Source organism: Monodelphis domestica, chromosome 1, assembly GCF_027887165.1.
Source record: "Monodelphis domestica isolate mMonDom1 chromosome 1, mMonDom1.pri, whole genome shotgun sequence".
Classification (NCBI taxonomy): Eukaryota; Metazoa; Chordata; class Mammalia; order Didelphimorphia; family Didelphidae; genus Monodelphis; species Monodelphis domestica.
Window position 1 is genome coordinate 460212256 of NC_077227.1, and position 19260 is coordinate 460231515.

Here is a 19260-nt window from a genome sequence, read left to right on the forward strand (position 1 = left end):
TAAGTTTTTCTGAGTTGGAGAGCGAGACAGATGGGAATGAAAAAGATGGTGTTTCTGGCAACTAAATTGACTAGACAAAAAAAATTAAGACTATTATAGTCCTAAAACATATTGCTAATTAAAGATTTCCTTCTGAAAAGGTATTATTAAGAGGTAGATTTCAACTCAATTTCACATTTAATGAGCACCTACTATGTGCAAGGCACAGTGATGATTTGGATCCTTTCATTCTTAACTCGGTGCTAGACAAACCACATGCATCATACCTCTCATATCCAACAAGACTGGGACTCCAACTCTGTAGATTTGTGGAGGGGATTATCATCCTTTACTATAAGGGTTTTAAACCTTTTTAAAAACATGAACCCAGGGCACCTCGGTAGCATAATGGATAGAGCACCAGACTTGGAGTTGGGAGTACCTGGATTTAAATCTGATCTCAGATACATCCTGATTGTGTGACCTTGAGCAAGTCATACAAACTAACCCAGTTTGCCTAACCCCTTGCTACTCTTCTTAGAAATGATACTTAGGGGGCAGCTGGGTAGCTCAGTGGATTGAGAGTCAGGCCTAGAGACAGGAGGTCCTAGGTTCAAATCTGGCCTCAGACACTTCCAAATTGTGTGATTGCCTAGTCCTTACCACTCTTCTGCCTTGGAACCAATACATAGTATTGACTCCAAGATGGAAGGTAAGGGTTTAAATTAAAAAAAAAAAGAAAGAAAGGAAGGAAGGAAGATAGGAAGAATACTAAGACAAAGTAAAGGTTTAAAAAAAAATCACCCATGGACCCTTTAGTGAGTGTGGTGATACTCATGAACCCCTTCTTAGAATGTTTCTAAATACATAAAATAAAAAATGGAAAATTATAAATGAAACAAATTGTATTGGAAAACAGTTAACAAGTATTTTTTTTTTAATTCATGGATACTAGGTTAAGAATATTTTTTACAGAATAAAGAATAGTACAGAAATCTGTGACTGTATTTGGCAAGCCAATTCCTCACCAATAAAACATGAGTTTCCTGCGAGCAGGAACAATTTCACTCTTGTACTTTGTACTTAGACTGGCACATAGGAAGTGTTTAATAAATATCTGTTAACTAATTGCTCCTACCTCACATTCATGCCTGGACCATCAATCAAATAGACCTCTACAGTATGAGGATGTTATGTGATAGAAACAATATAACACAAAATCAAGATTGTATCAATTTTGGGGGATGGATGGTTAAGTTTCCATGATAAGGCAAATGCCCAAACCACACTATTCTGACCCAACTGCACCCATTGAACAGTCCATTGGGTATCACTTCCTGTTAAGTGTGGTTTCCTGGACCTAAAATGATAGTTAGACACCCACTTATCTCTGGGTAGTCAGAACATGAAATTAAGACCCACATGTCCCTTTTACCTCAAGAGAAATCTGTGAACCACTTATAGCTGCAAACTTTTTTTTAAAAGAACTATATTTCAAAACAGACATTTTAAAACTTTCTAATATTTTGAATTATCACAGATGCATCAGCAGTTAACATTAATTAGTCTTCTGTAATCAGTCCCATTCCATACTCCCTCACTAATCAACTTGAAGGGATCCTAAAGGTACAATCACACAATCTCAGCTAGAAACTACATTGATAGCTACATATCCCAACCTTTGGGCAGCTAAATGGCACAGTGGATAGAATGCTGGTCCTGGAATCAGGAAGACCCATCTGGTCTCAGATACTTACTCGCTGTGTGACCTTGGGCAAGTCACTTAAGCCTTTTGGCCTCAGTTTCCTTAGCTAAGCTGGAGAAGAAAATGGCAAACCACTCTAGTATCTTTGCCAAGAAAACTCCAGCTGGGTCACAAAGATCCAGACACAACTAAACAACAAAGTTCAACCTTCTTCTATTTCTTCTAGCAATGGAGAACTCATTACCCTGCAAGATAGCTCATCTTTTAGACAGTTCTATTAGAAAGCCTTTCCTTATATTGGGCCAATATATGTTTCTCTGTAACTTTCATTCATTGGCCCCAGTTCTACCCTCTACACAGAATAAGTCTGTTCTCTCTTACACAAGACTGCCTTAAGAAATGGTGCTCACTGCCACTACTATGTAGCCAGCTCCCTTGGTCCAAAAGCTGCAGGGGCAGAGCGAATACAGCCCCTGCTTTATAAGCTTGGCCTGAGGTTTTTTAGGTATCGGCTACAGACTCCTTATGCTAAACTGTCCAAGTAAATAATAAATGTTAAATGCTAGGATGATGTCTCTATCTTGACAGTACCAACATCCAGAGTATTGTTTTGCTATGGAGGTTGAAATGCCAGCTTTTTTAGGGGGGAAGAAAGAGGTTAGTTAGAGAGAGCTTAGGACATACACTCTGGAGGAATGAATGGCCTCATTACTTGGTTCCATGATCTTTACTTAAAGAGGGACCAAGTCTGCCATTTATACCATATGGATACTGCTGGATAGGCAAGTTGCTACTTGCAAGATGCTTTGAAATCCATGGATGAAAGAGACTGAATAAACAAAACATTATCAACAGTTTGGATGCTCCTGACCTTTGCCAGGACTTGCAGTCTGCCTTTCACCTGTTTTGGCATTTATAAGGTGTTGGGGGGGGGGGGGAAGCTACTCTAGGAAACTTCAGGATAACAAATATTGTCTTGACATTTGTAGAAAGGGATGCTCCTAAAGGTGACTTTCTAAAGGGGCTAGTAAAAGAGGTCCTAAGTAGGGCCTCTGGAGGTTTCATTGTTGAAATAAAAGTGTACTATTCCCAAAAGAGAAATAAGGGGAGAGGCAGAGCCTATGGGACCCTGAGGGGATGAAATGTCTGGAAGCAACATTTCCAAGGCTGCTCAGGTCAGTGGGAGGTAAAGCATAAGGTCCTACATTCTCCTATCCCCTTTCAGGCTTCAGCCTCAGGTGGGGCTGGACCAGGAATTTAAGGCATTTGAAGGAGAGTTATTAACAGTGCTGAAGAAAGGCAGGCCCTTGAAGAAGGCCTCCCTACACTCCCTACACTACTAGCATATTCAACTGGTGTTATGTGGGGCCAAGTCATGAGATAGAGCATAGAAGGTAAGAGCTTAAGGTCAACTTATTCTTTCCTCTATACTTCCCCAAGGCAGGATCTGAATAAAAAGGTCTCAACAGGACTGAACTTCAACAAAGGTCCAGGGTCTTGGGAATTATACCTCTGCTTTCTTCTGCTTCCTAATTGTTCATACTTCCTTCATGGTACTATCACTTTCAGCCTGGTATCACTCCATTTATCTCCTCCAAGCTGAAGAGTCCTTGAGACCATAGCATAGTAGGCAAACATAGTAGGCACTTTGTAAGTATTTGTTGAATGACTTTAAATATTATGGGTGGAGTACTAGGAAATCTATCTATACTCAATTAGCAAAAAGTATCTACAGTAGATTAGCAAAAAATACCTATGCTGGAATTTCTATGGGGTTCTGCTTGGATGGTGTCTGTCCCACATTCCAGTCCCCTGAGTATGTGTTCCAGACTCTCAGAAAATCTGGGGACTGGAATGTCAGCAAGCAGCCTTCAGCCCTCCAAAGGCCTCAAACCAGCTTCCACCCCACAGTGGCACCCCAAAGCACCCTGCCCCTGTGCCTTACCACACCCTCATTCCTCTTTAATGCTTCTGGAGGATAAAGAAAACTAATCGATGGGAGCAAAGATACAGCAACTAACACCCATTTATTTCTCCATCCTCATCTATTAGGAGACTTAGCTGGGGAAGTCAGCAGTATTTGTAAAGTCACATATAGGTGAAGAGCCCAGGGCCTGTCTAAGAGGCGTGACCACTAGGATCACCGTACCAACATTTACTGAAGTGTCCAGCCTCGAGCTAGGCATCGAAGGGGACAGAGATTTATAAGAGATTAGCTCCCAGTAATGAGGGCTGGAAGTGGTCAAGGAAGGCTCCCGGGAGTTGATGGGGCTGGCCCCTGAGTAGGTTTGAGGATATATGGGAAGAGGGGAGGAATGAAGAAGCATGGCAGAGTTAAATGGAACTGTGAGACCAAGATGACTGTCCAGCCCTGCTGCCCGTTATTAAAATGTTACCGCTGCTCTAGGACTCTTCTGCGGTGCATAACTGGGAAAAGTTTGTCAGGGATATTCCCAAACCCCAGGCGGCTTCAAAGACACGGGGTAAAGAGCAGAGGGCATTCTGTAAGAGCAGCTGGGCAAGAAAGGAAGGCTGAAGGAGGGAGGAGGTGGCACTCAGACGGGGAGAGTAAAGGCTGGTAGGAATCACCAATCTCTGAAGTCTCCACGATGGGGAGAGCTGGAGTCGAAGCTGGGCCTGAATCCTGGCCACCGACCCAGAAGGCACACACCAGCAGATCAAATAACACGACCGAGCACCCCGGGGAGGGGGGTAGCCTTCACTCGGCCCACTCGGGGCTAAGCGCTCACACCCGAGGGATAGCTCTGTTCCCACTCAGGAACCGAGCCTTCTTTCCTTTCCCGAGCCTGAGAGGGGAGTGGAGCGGAGGCCGGGGGGCGGGGGGAGCCTTAGGGCGGGAGAGTGGGGAGGGGAATATGGGAAGGGACGCGGAGCGGAAACCAAGCTAGGGTTGCGGTCCCCCTCGGGCCGGGAGTCCAGAACACAGGAGGGAGTCCGGCAATCGCGGAGACGACCCCGATAGAAACTCAAGCGGACCGCGCGGAGTGCTCACCTGCGATGTACTGGCGCCGGCTGTCGTCCAGGTGCGTGGACAGCACGTCCCCCATGGCGGAGCCGGAGGGGACCCGCTCAGCGTCCCGGTGCAGCCCCGAGAGGCTAAACCCCCAACAATCAAGCCCGGGGCTGAGCTCGCCTCTTGCACACCGCGGTCTCAGAGTCCGGGGGATCTCTCCATAGACTGGCCAGTGGCCAGTGTTCAGCGTCCGCCTCCGTCGCCTCCTGCTAACCCAGGGAAGCCCAAGGCGCCTTGGCCGCGAGAAGCTCCTTCGGGTCGGACCCCGCCCCGCAGCCGACACGCCCTCGCCGGGCTGGGCCCACCCCTTGCGCCCCAGAGGCGGGGCTTTGCCTACCCTTTTTTTTTTTTTTTTGAGTGAAAGAGAGGGAGAGAGACACTGGACTGAAAGGGAGGGGAGAAGAGAGGCTGAGACCTACTGAACCAGGCCAGTTCCTCCACCCCTTAGTCTGGTATTTCCCGCATTCCCCAAGTTATGGAAAGGGGGGTGATTCTGATGGGGGAGGAATATTCAGGTCCTCGGGTTGGGGACAGGCCTAGGTCCCAACTCCGTGTTGTCCCCTCAGGGTTGTTCATTGATAGCAATGCCAGCACCGGAGCTGACATGTATATTGCCCAAGTTGTTGTCAGCTTGGGTTAGAGGGGTGGGGGACAGAGAAAACTGCCAACCCTAACAGTGAGGCTTCTGGGAGAGGCATCTCCCCACCCAGCCTGTTAAAATCACTCTCTTGGGCAAGATTTTCCCATCCCCAAATCAGACAGGATTGAATAGAGAAAGAAGCACATTTCTTAAAAAAAATTTTTTAATTAATTAAAAATTGCATAGACTTCACCCGAGTACGTATATGACATTCCCTCCCTCCTTTCCTCCCCTCCCCAGTCTGCCTGTACTTCACTCACTGCTCAGATTTACCCTCCCAGATTCCCAAGGTGTGTCTGTCTTACAAAACTACAGGGGCATCTGGAAGAAGGGGGGAGCGCCCAGGAGGGAGGTGTGGTCACAGCTGGCTGTAGAACTCTGGCACCAACCTGCCACCTTTGTCTGGGCTCAAGGTAACCCATCTCTCACTGGGCTGATTTGGATGGTTCACGTGGGAGGGAGGATCTGGAATAGAGGTGAAATGGCAGTGAAGACAAACTTACATGTATAATTGAAATCAATTGTTTGCCTTCTCAAGAAAGAGGGGAGGAAGAGAACTTGAAACTCAAAAAATTTTTAGAGGATGGTTTTAAATGTTTTTACATATAATTAGGAAATGTTTAATGAAACAAATAATATCTTTTGTTTAAAATGACAATGAAGATAGCCCTGATCTTTGTGGGGGCAAAAATTTTGAAAAATAGCATGTCCTTTGATTGGGGAATGGCTGAACAAATTGTGGTATTTGTTGGTGATGTAATACTATTGTGCCCAAAGAAATAATGAACTGGAGGAATTCCATGTGAACTGGAAAGACCTCCAGGAATTGATGCAGAGTGAAAGGAGCAGAACCAGGAGAACAATGTACACAGAGACAGATACACTGTGGTACAATCGAATGTAATGGACTTCTCTACTAGCAGCAATGCAATGATCCAGAACAACTCAGAGGAATTTATGAGAAAGAACACTATCCACATTAGAGAAAGAACTGAGGGAGTAGAAACACAGAAGAAAGACATTTCCTTGATCACATGATTCGATGGGGATATGATTGGGGATGTAGACTATAAATGATCACTCTATTACAAATAAAAATATGGAAATAGGTCTTGATTAATGATACTTGTAAAACCCAGTTGAATTGCCTGTTGGCTAGGGGAGTGGGGAAGGAGGAGGGGAGGGAAAGAACATGAATCATGGAATCATGGAAAAATATTCTAAATTAATTAATTAATTAAAAAAAATTTTTAATAGAAAAAAATGGCAACAAAGAGTCAGCTTAGAATAGCAACATATTAGCAAAAACAGGAATAGTAGTGGGTCCCAGCTCAGGGCACCTTTCCTATTCCAGTAAAAGGAGGGGTGGGTGAGTTGTGATCTGTTCTTCTGGAGAGAGTACACACCTTGATGAGATCATGAAGCTATTGGAATAGCTTACTGTTTCTTTACAGGTGTGTACTGAGATTTCCAGTCTTCAAAGTACCTTCATACATATATTATCTCATTCTCACCCAACTCTGTAAAATAGGCAGGGCAGAAGATGCCATTATTTTATAAGTGAGGAAACTATGGCTCAGGGAGAGTAAATAATTTGTCCAAGGATCTCAAGGTCATCTACTCAACAGATGTCTGCAACATTGATAATCCCAAAATGAACCTTGGGCTCAAGGATAAAGCTCTTTAGTCAGGGATAACCCATTACATTTTGGAAAACCTCAAATTATTTAGAAGTTTTCTTGGCAGGATTCAAATCCAGGCCTTTTTGATTTGTAGTCCTGGGTCATTCTTATTAAATCACCTTCAAACTAGCTTGGCATTCCTCAGGCCAGAGTATTTCAAAGTCTTGCCTTTCCTGACTTCCTCTCTTTTCTATTGAACTAAATTCCCCTATTTTAGGGGCTAAGGGAATTTTAAAATTGAGCTGAATTGAGCTCTTAGAATAAATCTTTTACTCTTAAGTATAAAACTCCCAACTCAGTATTAGATACATGGATATTCATCATTCTCCTGGCAAGTCACACAGTCCAATTAGGGCTAGTTAGCCTCAACAGGATTTCTAGGAGAAAAGCATTCTTTTAAAAATGTATAATATTGGTTCTCAGTTGTAGCATGTAAGTGTTCTCTGAGCAGTTCTACATAGGTTCTGCAAGAAAATGAATAAGCAGGAGACACTAAGCAGCATACTAGAGTACCAAACCTAGAGTCAGAAGATCTTGGATTCAAATATAATCTTAAACAAGTCCTAGCTGTATGACCCTGGACAAATCAATTAACCCCAATTGCCTAGCCCTTATCACTCCTCTAAATGGATACTAAGTACTGATTCCAAGATAGAAGGTAAGGGAAAGAGAGAGAGAGAGAGAGAGAGAGAGAGAGAGAGAGAGAGAGAGAGAGAGAGAGAGAGAGAGAGAGGCAGGGAGGGAGGGGGGGAGGAAGGAAGGAAGGAAGGAAGGAAGGAAGGAAGGAAGGAAGGAAGGAAGGAAGGAAGGAAGGAAGGAAGGAAGGAAGGAAGGAAGGAAGGAAGGAAGGAAGGAAGGAAGGAAGGAAGGAAGGAAAAGAAAATTTATTAGTAGCAGGTAGATTCAGGATAAGGGTCAGAAGTGATAGGAGCCTGCAGGGTTAGGTATAGGGGGTCTGGTACAGTGGAAAGAGCCTTCTTAAGAGTCACTGCACCTGAATTCAGATTCTACTTCTGCCAGAAACAAATCATATAAACATTACCCCATTTCCCTGTGTGTAAGTCAGAATTGGGGCAGCTAAATGGTGCTATGGATAGAACCCTGGGCCTGGAGTCTGGAAGATTCTTCTTTCTCAGATGAATCTTAGATCTCAGACACTTAACTAGCTGTGTGACCCTGAGAAATCACCTAAGCCTGTTTTGTCTTAGTTTCCTTATCTGAAAATGAACTGCAGAAGGAAAAAGCAGACCACTCCAATATTTTTGCCAAGAAAACCCCAAATAGGATCACAATGAAGAGTCATAACTAAACAATAACTGAATATGCATACTATATAAATGATGGGTTATTGTTATCTTCATATGTAAAAGATATAATATTTTATGACTAACAATGAGGATCCAAGAGACAGTTTATCCTTTCTCAGGCTCCAAGGTTCCACCTACCCTCAGCCTAAAGAAAATTTCTATTTCTGCCTACCTATCCAGACCCTTACCTGGTTCAATACAAAATGCCATCAACAATGAAACTAAACTACTCTCCTTTATTTTGTTTTTTAACAAGGTTATCTTTACAAGCAATAAATGCTAGTTAAATTCAAGGTTAGCCTTGGGGCAGAGTACTTCTATCCATCCATCAGAGATAGCAGCTAATTCTTTCATTCCAAACTGATAATCTTTAGGGAGGTTGAATTCATTCATTCATTCATTCAATACTTACTGAGAATACTTTATGCCAGGAAGATACTTTGAGGGTATAAGACACATTCTTTGCTCTCAAGGAATTTATAAGCTAGCAGTAAAAGAGATCGAAATTGTAAGCAAAAAATTACAATGCAAGACAGGATATTCTGAGTGTCATGAGAATAGGTCAAGTGAGCACCAGAGGGATTCAGAAGGAGGAACAATAGCAAATCTTGCTTCTACAGGGATATAAATTTTACAAAATAAATGCCCTTTTCACCACACTTCTTTGAAAAATATAGCACTGGGGCAGTTAGGTAATACAGTAGATAGAGTACCAGGCCTGGAATCAGTGAGACCTGTGTTCAAATCTGGTCTTAGACCCTTCTTAAGTGTAGACCTTGAGCAAGTCACAGAATCCCAATTGCCTAGCCTTTGCTATTCTATTTTAGAATTGATACTAAGAGAAAAAGTAAGAGTTTAAAAAAAGAAAAATAGTACACCAGGATCATATTACTCATTTTGTAAATGGAGAAACCGAGGGCTCAGAAAGAAGATGTAGCTAGCTTACCATACATAGCAAGGAAGTATCATAGCTAGTATTTAAGCCTAGGTCTCCTTGGCTCCAAGTCTTTCCACTTACCCCATTGCTTTTATTTTTGTTTTTTTTTAATCTATTTATTTGTTTTGAAATATTTTCCCACAGTTATATGATTCATTTTCTCTCCCTCCTCCTCTTTCCTTCCCCCTCCCAAAGCTTTCAAGCAATTCCATTGTTACCCCCATTGTTTCTGGAGAGAGCATGGAGGGTGGATAGTGGTTGGGGGCAAGCTTCACAGAGGAAGAAATATTTTAAACTGGTGTCAGAGATAAGAGATGGGGACTATGGGTGGAAGAGATGGTGGAAGGAACAAGAAAAAGAGAGAGGATGGTGAGTAAACTAGTATGATCCCCAGCAAAGGATATATGTGAGGGAACGGTGGGAGATAAGATTGGAAAAGGTCCATATGTAGAGGGCCTTAAATATCAGGTTAAGACTTTTGGACACTATTCAGTAGGCAATGGGGAAGGTTGTGAATTTCTAAAAAAATAAACAAACTCAAAAAACCACTTCTCAATTTTCTTTCACTTAAAAAAAATGTCATACAGCACTTTTAGAATGGGAGGCACTCAGGAAATGAAGCATAGACAGAGGATCTCTATTCCAGAAGATGGAGAAAAATATTGTCCTAGCTCCTAGGTTTCTATGAAAAGCAGCTTCTTCCTTTTAACCCCAAGTGCTCTCCCTTCCACTCTCAAGCATTTCTGTTATGGTAATAAGGGTTTTTTGGGTGGAGTGAACAAGGTACCCAGAGAAGGGGGAAGAGGGAAAATATGTTTACAAATCTGTCTGGACAAACATAGGTCCCCCTCCCACGAACAAGAAGGTCTGATCACTAGAGCTCGTTTTTCTTCCTCTCCTTCACTGCCCCCACCCCTGTGAAAATGCCACCTACTGCCCCTGAGTCACTCATTTTCCCTAACAGGAAGTGTCCCCTGCCAGCCTTCCTCCTCCTCCTCATGCCTAGTCAGCCTTACCCCACCCTACCCCCAGGAGCAAAGCAGCTGGATCCCCTGAAACAAGAGAGCCCAATGTGCAGCAACAGAGTGACAGGGGTTAGGGGCAGATCTGGGAGGAGTCTCCCCCTGCCCTTTATTTCCCCATTCCCCTCCCTATTGGCTCTCAGCACCCCCCCCCAAACCTGTCAGACCTGAAATGGTCAAAAAGAGCAAAATAGAATCAACAGAAAAACATGTGAGTGTTTTTAAAAAGAAGATTCCGTGCCAGCCTGCCCTTTTCTTGCTACTTATGGGATTGACATCTTCCTGGTGTCATGAGCAGCTGGGTTAAAGGCACCCCCTCTCCCCCAGCCCAGTCAGGGTGGAAAAAAATGTGTTTTCAGGACATTTTGCCCAGGACCTCAAAGAGTGTCTGGCCCATGGCCAGGACTCACTGCCTCTTTATCAACCCCCATGATGATGACTGAGAGAGTTCCAGTTTGATATGCTTTCATTCCTGGCACAGTCTCGCATTTAAATTTTTTCATTTTTCATTCAACAAATATTTATTAAGCATTTACTTGTTGTAGAGTCATAGAGTGTTAGAACTGGAAGGAACATGGAGTACCAGAGCTAGAAGGAACCTTAGAGATAGTCCGGTCGACCCTTGTCTCTCCACTACAAATAAGGAAACCAAGGCCTCGAGAATGGAGTAACTCAGCCAGAAATTGAGAGAACTGGGACTAAGCCCAGGTCTTGACTCCCAGTTCCATGTGCCATGATATTATTTAAAAGACCCTGTGCTAGCTAGTTGCTTTGAGAGCTAACAAAGATGAACTAGGAAATCTCTGTCCTCCGGGTGGGATACAACATGTGGTCATGTGAAGCAACAAGATAGTATATGATTACTTGCCAAATTAGTGGCACAGATAATAAATATCTTGGGAGTTTCCCACTAAGAATTGAAAAGTTACAGTGATCAAGGTTTCCATAGAAGAGATGATTTCAAAGAGCAGCTAGGCAGCCCAGTTAATAGAGTGCTAGACTTGGAATCAGGAAAACTCCTCTTCCTGAATTCAAATCTGGCCTCAGACACTTCCCAGCTGTGTGACCCTGGGCAAATCATTTCACCCCAATTGCCTTCCCCTTTACCACTTTTCTACCTTGGAACCCATACTTAGTATCAATTTTAAGACAGAAAGTAAGGTTTTTTTAAAAAAAATTCTCTCTTTTGCAATTCTTTGCCTCAGTTTCTCATCTGTAAAATGAGCTTGAGAAGGAAATAGTAAACCATTCCAGTATTTTAAGAGAGAGAGAGAGAGAGAGAGAGAGAGAGAGAGATGAATTCCATTTAGATAAATGAAGGAGGGGGCAACTGGGTGGTTCAGTGGATGGAGAGCCAGGCCTAGAAATGGGAGCTTCTAGGTTCAAATCTGACTTCAGACACTTTCTAGCTGTGTGACCCTGGACAATTCACTTAACCCCCATTGCTTAGCCACTCTTCTGCGTTGGAAACAATACACAGTATTGATTCTAAGATGGCAGATAAAGGTTAAAAAAAAGATAAAAGAGGGAAGAAAAATGTATTGAGTGCCTACTATGTGGCAAGTACTGTGCAAATCGCTTTATAAATATTATCTCATTTGATCCTCACGATTTGAGCCCTATTATTATCCTTCTCATTTTACTGTTGAGGAAATGAAGGCAAAGAGAGATGAAGTGACTTGCCCAGGGTCACACAGCTAGAAAGTGTCTGAGACTGGATTTGAACCCAGTCTTCTTGACTTCAGGCCCACCCTTCCATGGCATCAACCAGCTGCCTTTTTTTATTTTTAGCCAAATCACTTGCTGTCTAGTGGGCATAAAGTACCATGCTTTGAACTTAGATGAGAAGCTGAATATTTTACAAGCTTATTCTCTAATCTGAATTTACTGATGCAAGCATACCCAGATGCACACACATTGACTCACACAGCAGTGAGCTAGCTCAGTGCTAATTGGGAGCTGTTTTTGTCTTCTGCCAAATCCTCTGGTTTCAAGATCCAACCACATGGTTTCCTGCTAGGACACCTATGGCCACTGCCCCAGCTGCCACTCATACAGTGGTGATTCAGAATCACAGAGGGAGTAATCAACACTAACCCCTTCCAGGCTTCTGTTCCCTCTTAAAGTGGATCGACCAGAACTCTAGAGCGGCTCATGCATGGACTATCTGTTCTGGGGATGTGAGGTCCTCAAAGGGTCATAGATTCATAGACTTCACAGCCGCAAGTGGAGGGATCTTGGAAATCCCTGAATCCTGCTCCCTTTCTCAGCATGGATAGTGCCTAGGGGCTTCTTTGGAACTTTCCTTCCTCCTTTCCCTCCCCTGGAACTCTCCTTCTACTGCAAGACTGAATTGGCTGGGTGTCCTCTGTCCTTTTGAGTGGAGGGCAAAGACATGGGCTTTGTGTTCTTCTTTCAAAGAAGAGGCTCCCTTTATACTTCTTTCTCTAGCCTCACAGCTTTTGGGATTCTGTGGACTTTCCCTACTTCTACCTACCTTCTCTGACTTCCTTTTGGGTGTTGTCTTCCACCATTAAAATGTAAGCTCCTTGAGGGCAAGGACTATCTTTTTTTAATTTGCATTTGTATTCCCAGTGCTTAGCATTGTACCCAGCACATAATAGGTTCTTTTAAAATATTTTTTAAAAATAATCCTTATATTCTCTCTTAGTATCAATTTTAATTAATTAATTAATTTTTATTTTATTTAGTCAGTTTAGAACATTATTCCTTGATTATAAGAATCATATTCTATCCCTCTATCCCTCCCTCCCCTAACTCCACCTTTCCCATAGCCCATGGGCAATTCCACTGGGTATTACATGTGTCCTTGATCAGAACCTATTAGTATTTATTTTAAAGCAGAAGTATGGCCAGGATTAGGCAACTGGGGTTATTGTGTGTGGCTCTGGGTCACATAGGTAGGAAGTGTCTGAATCCAGATCCTTCTGACTCTAGGCCTGGTGCACTGTCCACTCTGATACCTAGCTGCCCCTATAGTAGGTTCTCTCTCTCTCTCTCTCTCTCTTCAACCCTTATCTTCCATCTTAGAATCAATACTGTATACCCATTCAAAGGCAGAAGAGTGGTAAGGGCTAGGTGATGGGGGTTAAGTGACTTGCCCAGGGTCACCCAACTAATAAGTGTTTGAGGCTAAATTTTAACTCAGGACCCACCCACCCCCTTCCTGTCTCTAGGCCTGGCTCTCAATCCACTGAACCCCCCAGCTGCTGCTGCATAGTAAGCTCTTAATATATTTATTGACTGACTGACCTCATTTTGCCGATCAGAAAATGAAATCTCAGAGGCAAAATAACTAAGGCTAGGACCAGAACCAGATAGTACAGCTTACCATCTCATCAGATAGTACAGCTTACCATCTCATCAGAATACTTCCTCTAGCTTGTCCCTTCTAGTTCTCTTCTGGTTTTTCATATAAAAGGATAAAGAGAGGAGCAGCTGAGAAGCTCAGTGGATGGAGAGCCAGACCTAGAGACAGGAGGTCCAAGGTTCAAATTTGGCCTCAGACACTTCCTAGTTGTGTTGGAAAGTCACTTAACCCACATTGCCCAGCCCTTACCACTCTTGTGCCTTGGAACCAACACACAGTATTGATTCTAAGGTGAAAAGTAAGGGTTCTTAAAAAATAAAAAAATAAGCAAACAAATAAATAAAAGGATAAAACAAGAGAAGGGATAGAAGAGGGTCAGGGCTGTGAACAGGGCAGAGAAAATGAATGGAGAAGAGAGAGATCAAGGATATAAAAAAGATGAGAAAACAGGCCCTAGGACAGGGATTATTTTTTTTTTTTAATTTTAAACCCTTCTGTTCTATGTTAGAATCAATACTGTGTAGTAGTTCTAAGGCAGAAGAGTGGTAAGGGCTAGGCAATGGGGGTTAAGTGACTTGCCCAGGGTCACCCAGCTAGGAAGTGTATAAGGTCAGATTTGAACCTAGGACCTCCAGTCTCTAGGCCTGGCTCTCAATCCATTGAGCCATCCAGGTGTCCCCTAGGACAGGGATTCTTTTTCTTTTCTATTTTTTCTTTGAAAAATTTTATTTAATGAATTAATTTAGAATATTTTTCCATGATTCCATGATTCATATTCTTTCCCTTCCCTCCTCCCACCCCCCTCCCACAGCCAACGAGCAATTCTACTGGGTTTTACATGTGTCATTGATCAAGACCCATTTCCATATTATTGATATTTGCACTAGGGTGATCATTTAGAGTCTACATCCCCAATCATAACCCCATCGAATCATGTGATCAAGCAATTGTTTTTCTTCTGTGTTTCTACTCCCACAGTTCTTTTTCTGGATGTGGATAGTGTTCTTTCTCTTAAGTCCTCAGAATTGTCCTGGATCACTGCATTGTTGCTAGAAGAGAAGTCCATTACATTCGATTGTGCCACAGTGTATCAGCCTCTGTTGTACACTGTTCTCCTGGTTCTGCTTCTTTCACTCTGCATCAGTTCTTGGAGGTCATTCCAGTTCACATGGAATTCCTCCAGTTCATTATTTCTTTTAGCATAATCATATTCTATCACCAATAGATACCACAATTTGTTCAGCCATTCCCCAATCCAAGGGCATCCCCTCATTTTCCCATTTTTTGTCACCACAAAGAGTGCAGCTATGAATATTCCTGTACAAGTCTTTTTCCTTATTATCTCTCTGGGATAAAACTAGCAGTGGTATGGCTGGATCAAAAGGCAGTCTTTTAAAGCCCTTTGGGCAGAGTTCCAAATTGTCATCCTGAATGGTTGGATCAATTCACAACTCCACCAGCATACATTAATAGGACAGGATTCTTAACTGGTGTGTGTGTGTGTGTGTGTGTGTGTGTGTGTGTGTGTGTGTGTGTTATGGACTTCTCTGACAGTCTATGCTGTATTATTATCCTATAATGCAAAGTTTAAATTCTTTTGAGAGTAATTTTAGGATAAGAAACTTGCTACCTCCAAGAATCTAGAAAGTGAACTGTTTGGAGAAGGCACCATGAAGATGCCTACAGAGACCACACGCTGCACCAGATGATCCAAAGTGAACTTTGAGATGTGATGAATTGAACTGGGGTGTGGGAGGGTTTAAACGCATTTATTTTAAATGTACACTCTTATGCCAAAGCGGACTGCCCCCAAATTGAATTTTTGTCAGTGTAGCAATCATTGGGGTTTTTCTCTTTTGTTTTCCTTTTATCTCCTAATTATTGTAATTTCCCTTTAGAAACTACAATATTGTATATGTCTTTAGTTAAAAATCTCTAGAGTTTTAAATTGATTATATTTAAAATGATCCCTTAGGGAGACGAGTCTCCCAAAAGATCACAGGGAGAAATGTGTAAATAGAATTTTGTACCCAGAACTCCATTTCCCAGCACCCCACTCTCCTCCTGTAGTTACATACTGATGTAGGCAGAATATAAATTCTGGGTATTTCTGCCTCTTTTGCTCTTGTCTTCCTGTTGTGGCTTGGTGGAATGAAATTTTTGAGCAAGTAGATTAGCTTGGGTACATGGTTTTATTTTGTTAGATAATTACCTTTTTGTTCCTTTACTTCTAGTGATTATGAATAAATCTTATATAATATGATATTTGGAGTTATTGTATATTAAATTTAACCTTACAATGCCAAAGACTTCTATGCACCCCTTCTTAGAATGATATTTTAATTTTATTTTTATTATCATGCAAAACATATTTCCACATTTGTCATTGTTATAAGAGCACACTCATACACAACCAAAACCCCCAAATAAAACCAGAAATACACTGATGTGAAAGATAGTATGCTTTGATCCAGATCTATCCAACTCCAATAGTTCTTTCTCTGGAAAGAATGATAATTTTAAATGCATAAAATAGCATACCTAGCATTACAAAGAAAATGGATTACACTGAAATATAGTTCTCCAAACTTAAAAAAAACCGCAACAAATTCTCAGTCCACTGATATCTATCTGAGGAGTTCTTCGACCCTAGGTTAAGAACTCCTGCCCTAGAGTAAAACCACTGCAGGGAGAATCCAAAACACTGTTAAGATGATGATACCTTTCTCTTCTTGCCACCATGTGATTGGCCTCAAAATGGGCAAGGGAACCCTTGCCCATTTTAGACTCCTAGAGTCTAGCTACTTAATCCCTATCTCCTACTACATTATAAGAAAGGGTCTTAAAGTTTGGTTATATTTGTATAATGTAGTTTGTTTGTTTGTTTGTTTACTTTGCAAAGAATTTTCACCCAGGTACTAGACTCCAAGAGGGCAGGAAGCTCTTCTGTAGCCTCTCCCCTTTCTCTCCTTTCTCCCTCCTGCTGCCAAGCAGAGCTCAGGGTGCACAATGACCCTTCTTGCTCTAAGATGCTGTGGATATGCTAGATGGCAGAGTGTTGCAGCCTGAAGGAGGGAGATCATACGTTCCAACCTATGGACTGATTGACTTCAACCCTGAGAATGGTGAGGCCATTTTTTTGCCCATTTGCCAGATAGGGAAAGTGACAGAAATCATTAAATGATTCCCTCAAGGTCATACAATGAGTCATTATGGAGCTAGGTCTAAAGTCCAGGTAGTTGGACTTTCAGCCCAGTGTTCTTTATGTTATATTATATATATTCCTACATACTGGTGAGTGTGGGTGAGGGGGGTGGAAAGTTTGGGGATGGGGGCATGCTTCAATTAAATTTGACAAAAATATTTGAGCACCTACTATGTTTCAGCATAATAAAGACAATGAGAAATTTGTCACTTAAGGAAGCATCTGGAAGACCAGGCTTCAAATCCTGCCCTTCAAAAGTCTCCAAATTTTCCCCAAAGTCTCCTGTGACTACTGGAAATAAGGTAGTTTCTCCCTTCTCTCCAGCTCAGTCTTTTAAGATAGATGCACTAGCACCTGGAGCCCCAGAACTCATGAAGAAAAGGAAAAAAAGGCGTGCTTTTGTCTTTGTAAGAGGGCTTTGGCTCTCCTAGGTATGAGGCCTGTTGGTGTGTGGGAGCTCTTTGCTCTGTAAGTCAATTCAATTAAACAAGCCTGTTCTATTCCAGACCCCAAGTTAGGAGTTGAAGATACCAAGACAGAAACAGAAGTCCTTGCACTCAGAAGGTTACATTATTTTTGAGAGAAATCAACAGGTACGCAGGTGAGTAAATGGAAAATATAAACAAAATAAATGCAAAATAAATTAGTGAGGGGCACAGACAGAGCTTTTAACACCCTCGGTAAAGTCCCCATAGGTCTGAGGCCCTGGGATCAGGGTTTATTTAGTTACTTCTGTAGGATCTGACGGTGAGAAAAAGGAGATTAACCTTTGGGCAGAGAAGGAAATATAAAGTCCAAAGCTGAGGGTTGTTTTTTTATCACTCTTTTTTTATTATCATGCAAAACACAAAACAGATTTCCATATTAGTCATTGTTGTAAGAGAAAAATCATACATATAACCAAAACTCCAAAATAACTGATGTGAAAGATTAGGCCACCAGTTCTTACTCTGGAGGTGGAGAGCATTCCCCATCATGTCATAAGACTTTCAGGATTGCCCCAGATCAGTGCATTGCTGAGAGCAGCCAAGTTTTCACAGATAATCATCATACAATAGTGCTGTTCCTGTGTATGGTGTTCTCCTGGTTCTGCTTATTCCATTCTGCATCAGTTCCTGCAGCTCTTTCCCAAAGCTGATTTTTAAATCGCCAGCATCCAGCAGACCAGGAGATGGGGGAAGGGATCCAGGCTACCTTTACCTCGTCAGCCTGTTCAAGACCTTATGCTTCTCAGTCTATCAGTGACTTCTTCACTGCACTCTTTGGCCATTGTGTTGTGAGCTAACACTCTCCCAAAAGATGCTCAAACCTTCCTTGGCTGGCCGTGGCCTAGAGGATAAGGTACAAGCTTCTTAGCCCATCATTTAAAGTCTTCTGCAATCTGGCTTGACCTAATTTTTTCTAGCTTTATTTCCTCCTACCAACCCATACAAACTCTTCCCTCTAGCTCAGGAGTCAGCTAACTACCCCTGGTCCCACAGGCCAAATCCAGCCTTCAGCACGTTTTTATAAGGCCTAGTTAGGATTCAGGCTGCTGTTTGCTGACCCCTTCTCTAGCCTCAGTCCCTTCAGCATGTACTGTGATTTTCTACCTCTACTCCTTTGCAGAAAGTCCATCCTCTCTAGCAACTTGTCAGCTTTGATAGAGACAACATGTGCATATATAAATATATATCAGAATAAATGCAAAATAAATACAAGGTAATTAGGAAGGACACTAGTACTTGGTGGGTGGAGGGGATCAAGAAAGCCTTTATGCAGAAGGTGGTGCTTTAGCTGCATCTTAAAGGAAGGGAGGGATTCTGGGAGGCAGATGTGTGAAAGGAGCCCATTTCAAGCCTAGGGACCAGCTAATCTATGCCTACTGAAATCCATCCATCCTTCAGTATCCAGCCACCTTCATCTACCCTCCCTGCAAAGTACTTTCTTCATCTGCAAACCCAAGTAGCATTTTATTCTATCCATACTTTTAAAATTATACTTCTTATATTCATTTTTGCCTTCTAACTATAGGTATCATGTTTCCCATACTAGACTGTAAGTCTTTTGAGGGGCATTTACTGTCCATTTTGGGCAAGATATCTCCCTGGCTTGGTATCACACTTTTACAAAGTTATTCACCACCCATCTACATAGATCTCAAGTTCCTTCTTCCTTCACTTTAGTCTTCTGAGCATTTTTAAAGTAGCAGAAAGTCCTGGAAGAAGAAGAAGAAGAAGAAGAAGAAGAAGAAGAAGAAGAAGAAGAAGAAGAAGAAGAAGAAGAAGAAGAAGAAGAAGAAGAAGAAGAAGAAGAAGAAGAAGAAGAAGAAGAAGAAGAAGAAGAAGAAGAAGAAGAAGAAGAAGAAGAAGAAGAAGAAGAAGAAGAAGAAGAAGAAGAAGAAGAAGAAGAAGAAGAAGAAGAAGAAGAAGAAGAAGA

The 19260-nt window shown here is 42.3% G+C and overlaps 1 protein-coding gene across 1 annotated transcript in view; it reads right to left on the reverse strand.

The window, feature by feature from the left end:
- Positions 1-5030, reverse strand: part of NIBAN2 (niban apoptosis regulator 2) — a 111460-nt gene extending 106430 nt beyond the window's left edge. Inside the window, exon 1 of the mRNA XM_007475032.3 lies at positions 4698-5030. Within this exon, the coding sequence (XP_007475094.1) occupies positions 4698-4752 (55 nt within the window). The 5' untranslated portion in view covers positions 4753-5030. The remainder of the gene's footprint in view (positions 1-4697) is intronic.
- Positions 5031-19260: the final 14230 nt, after the last annotated feature.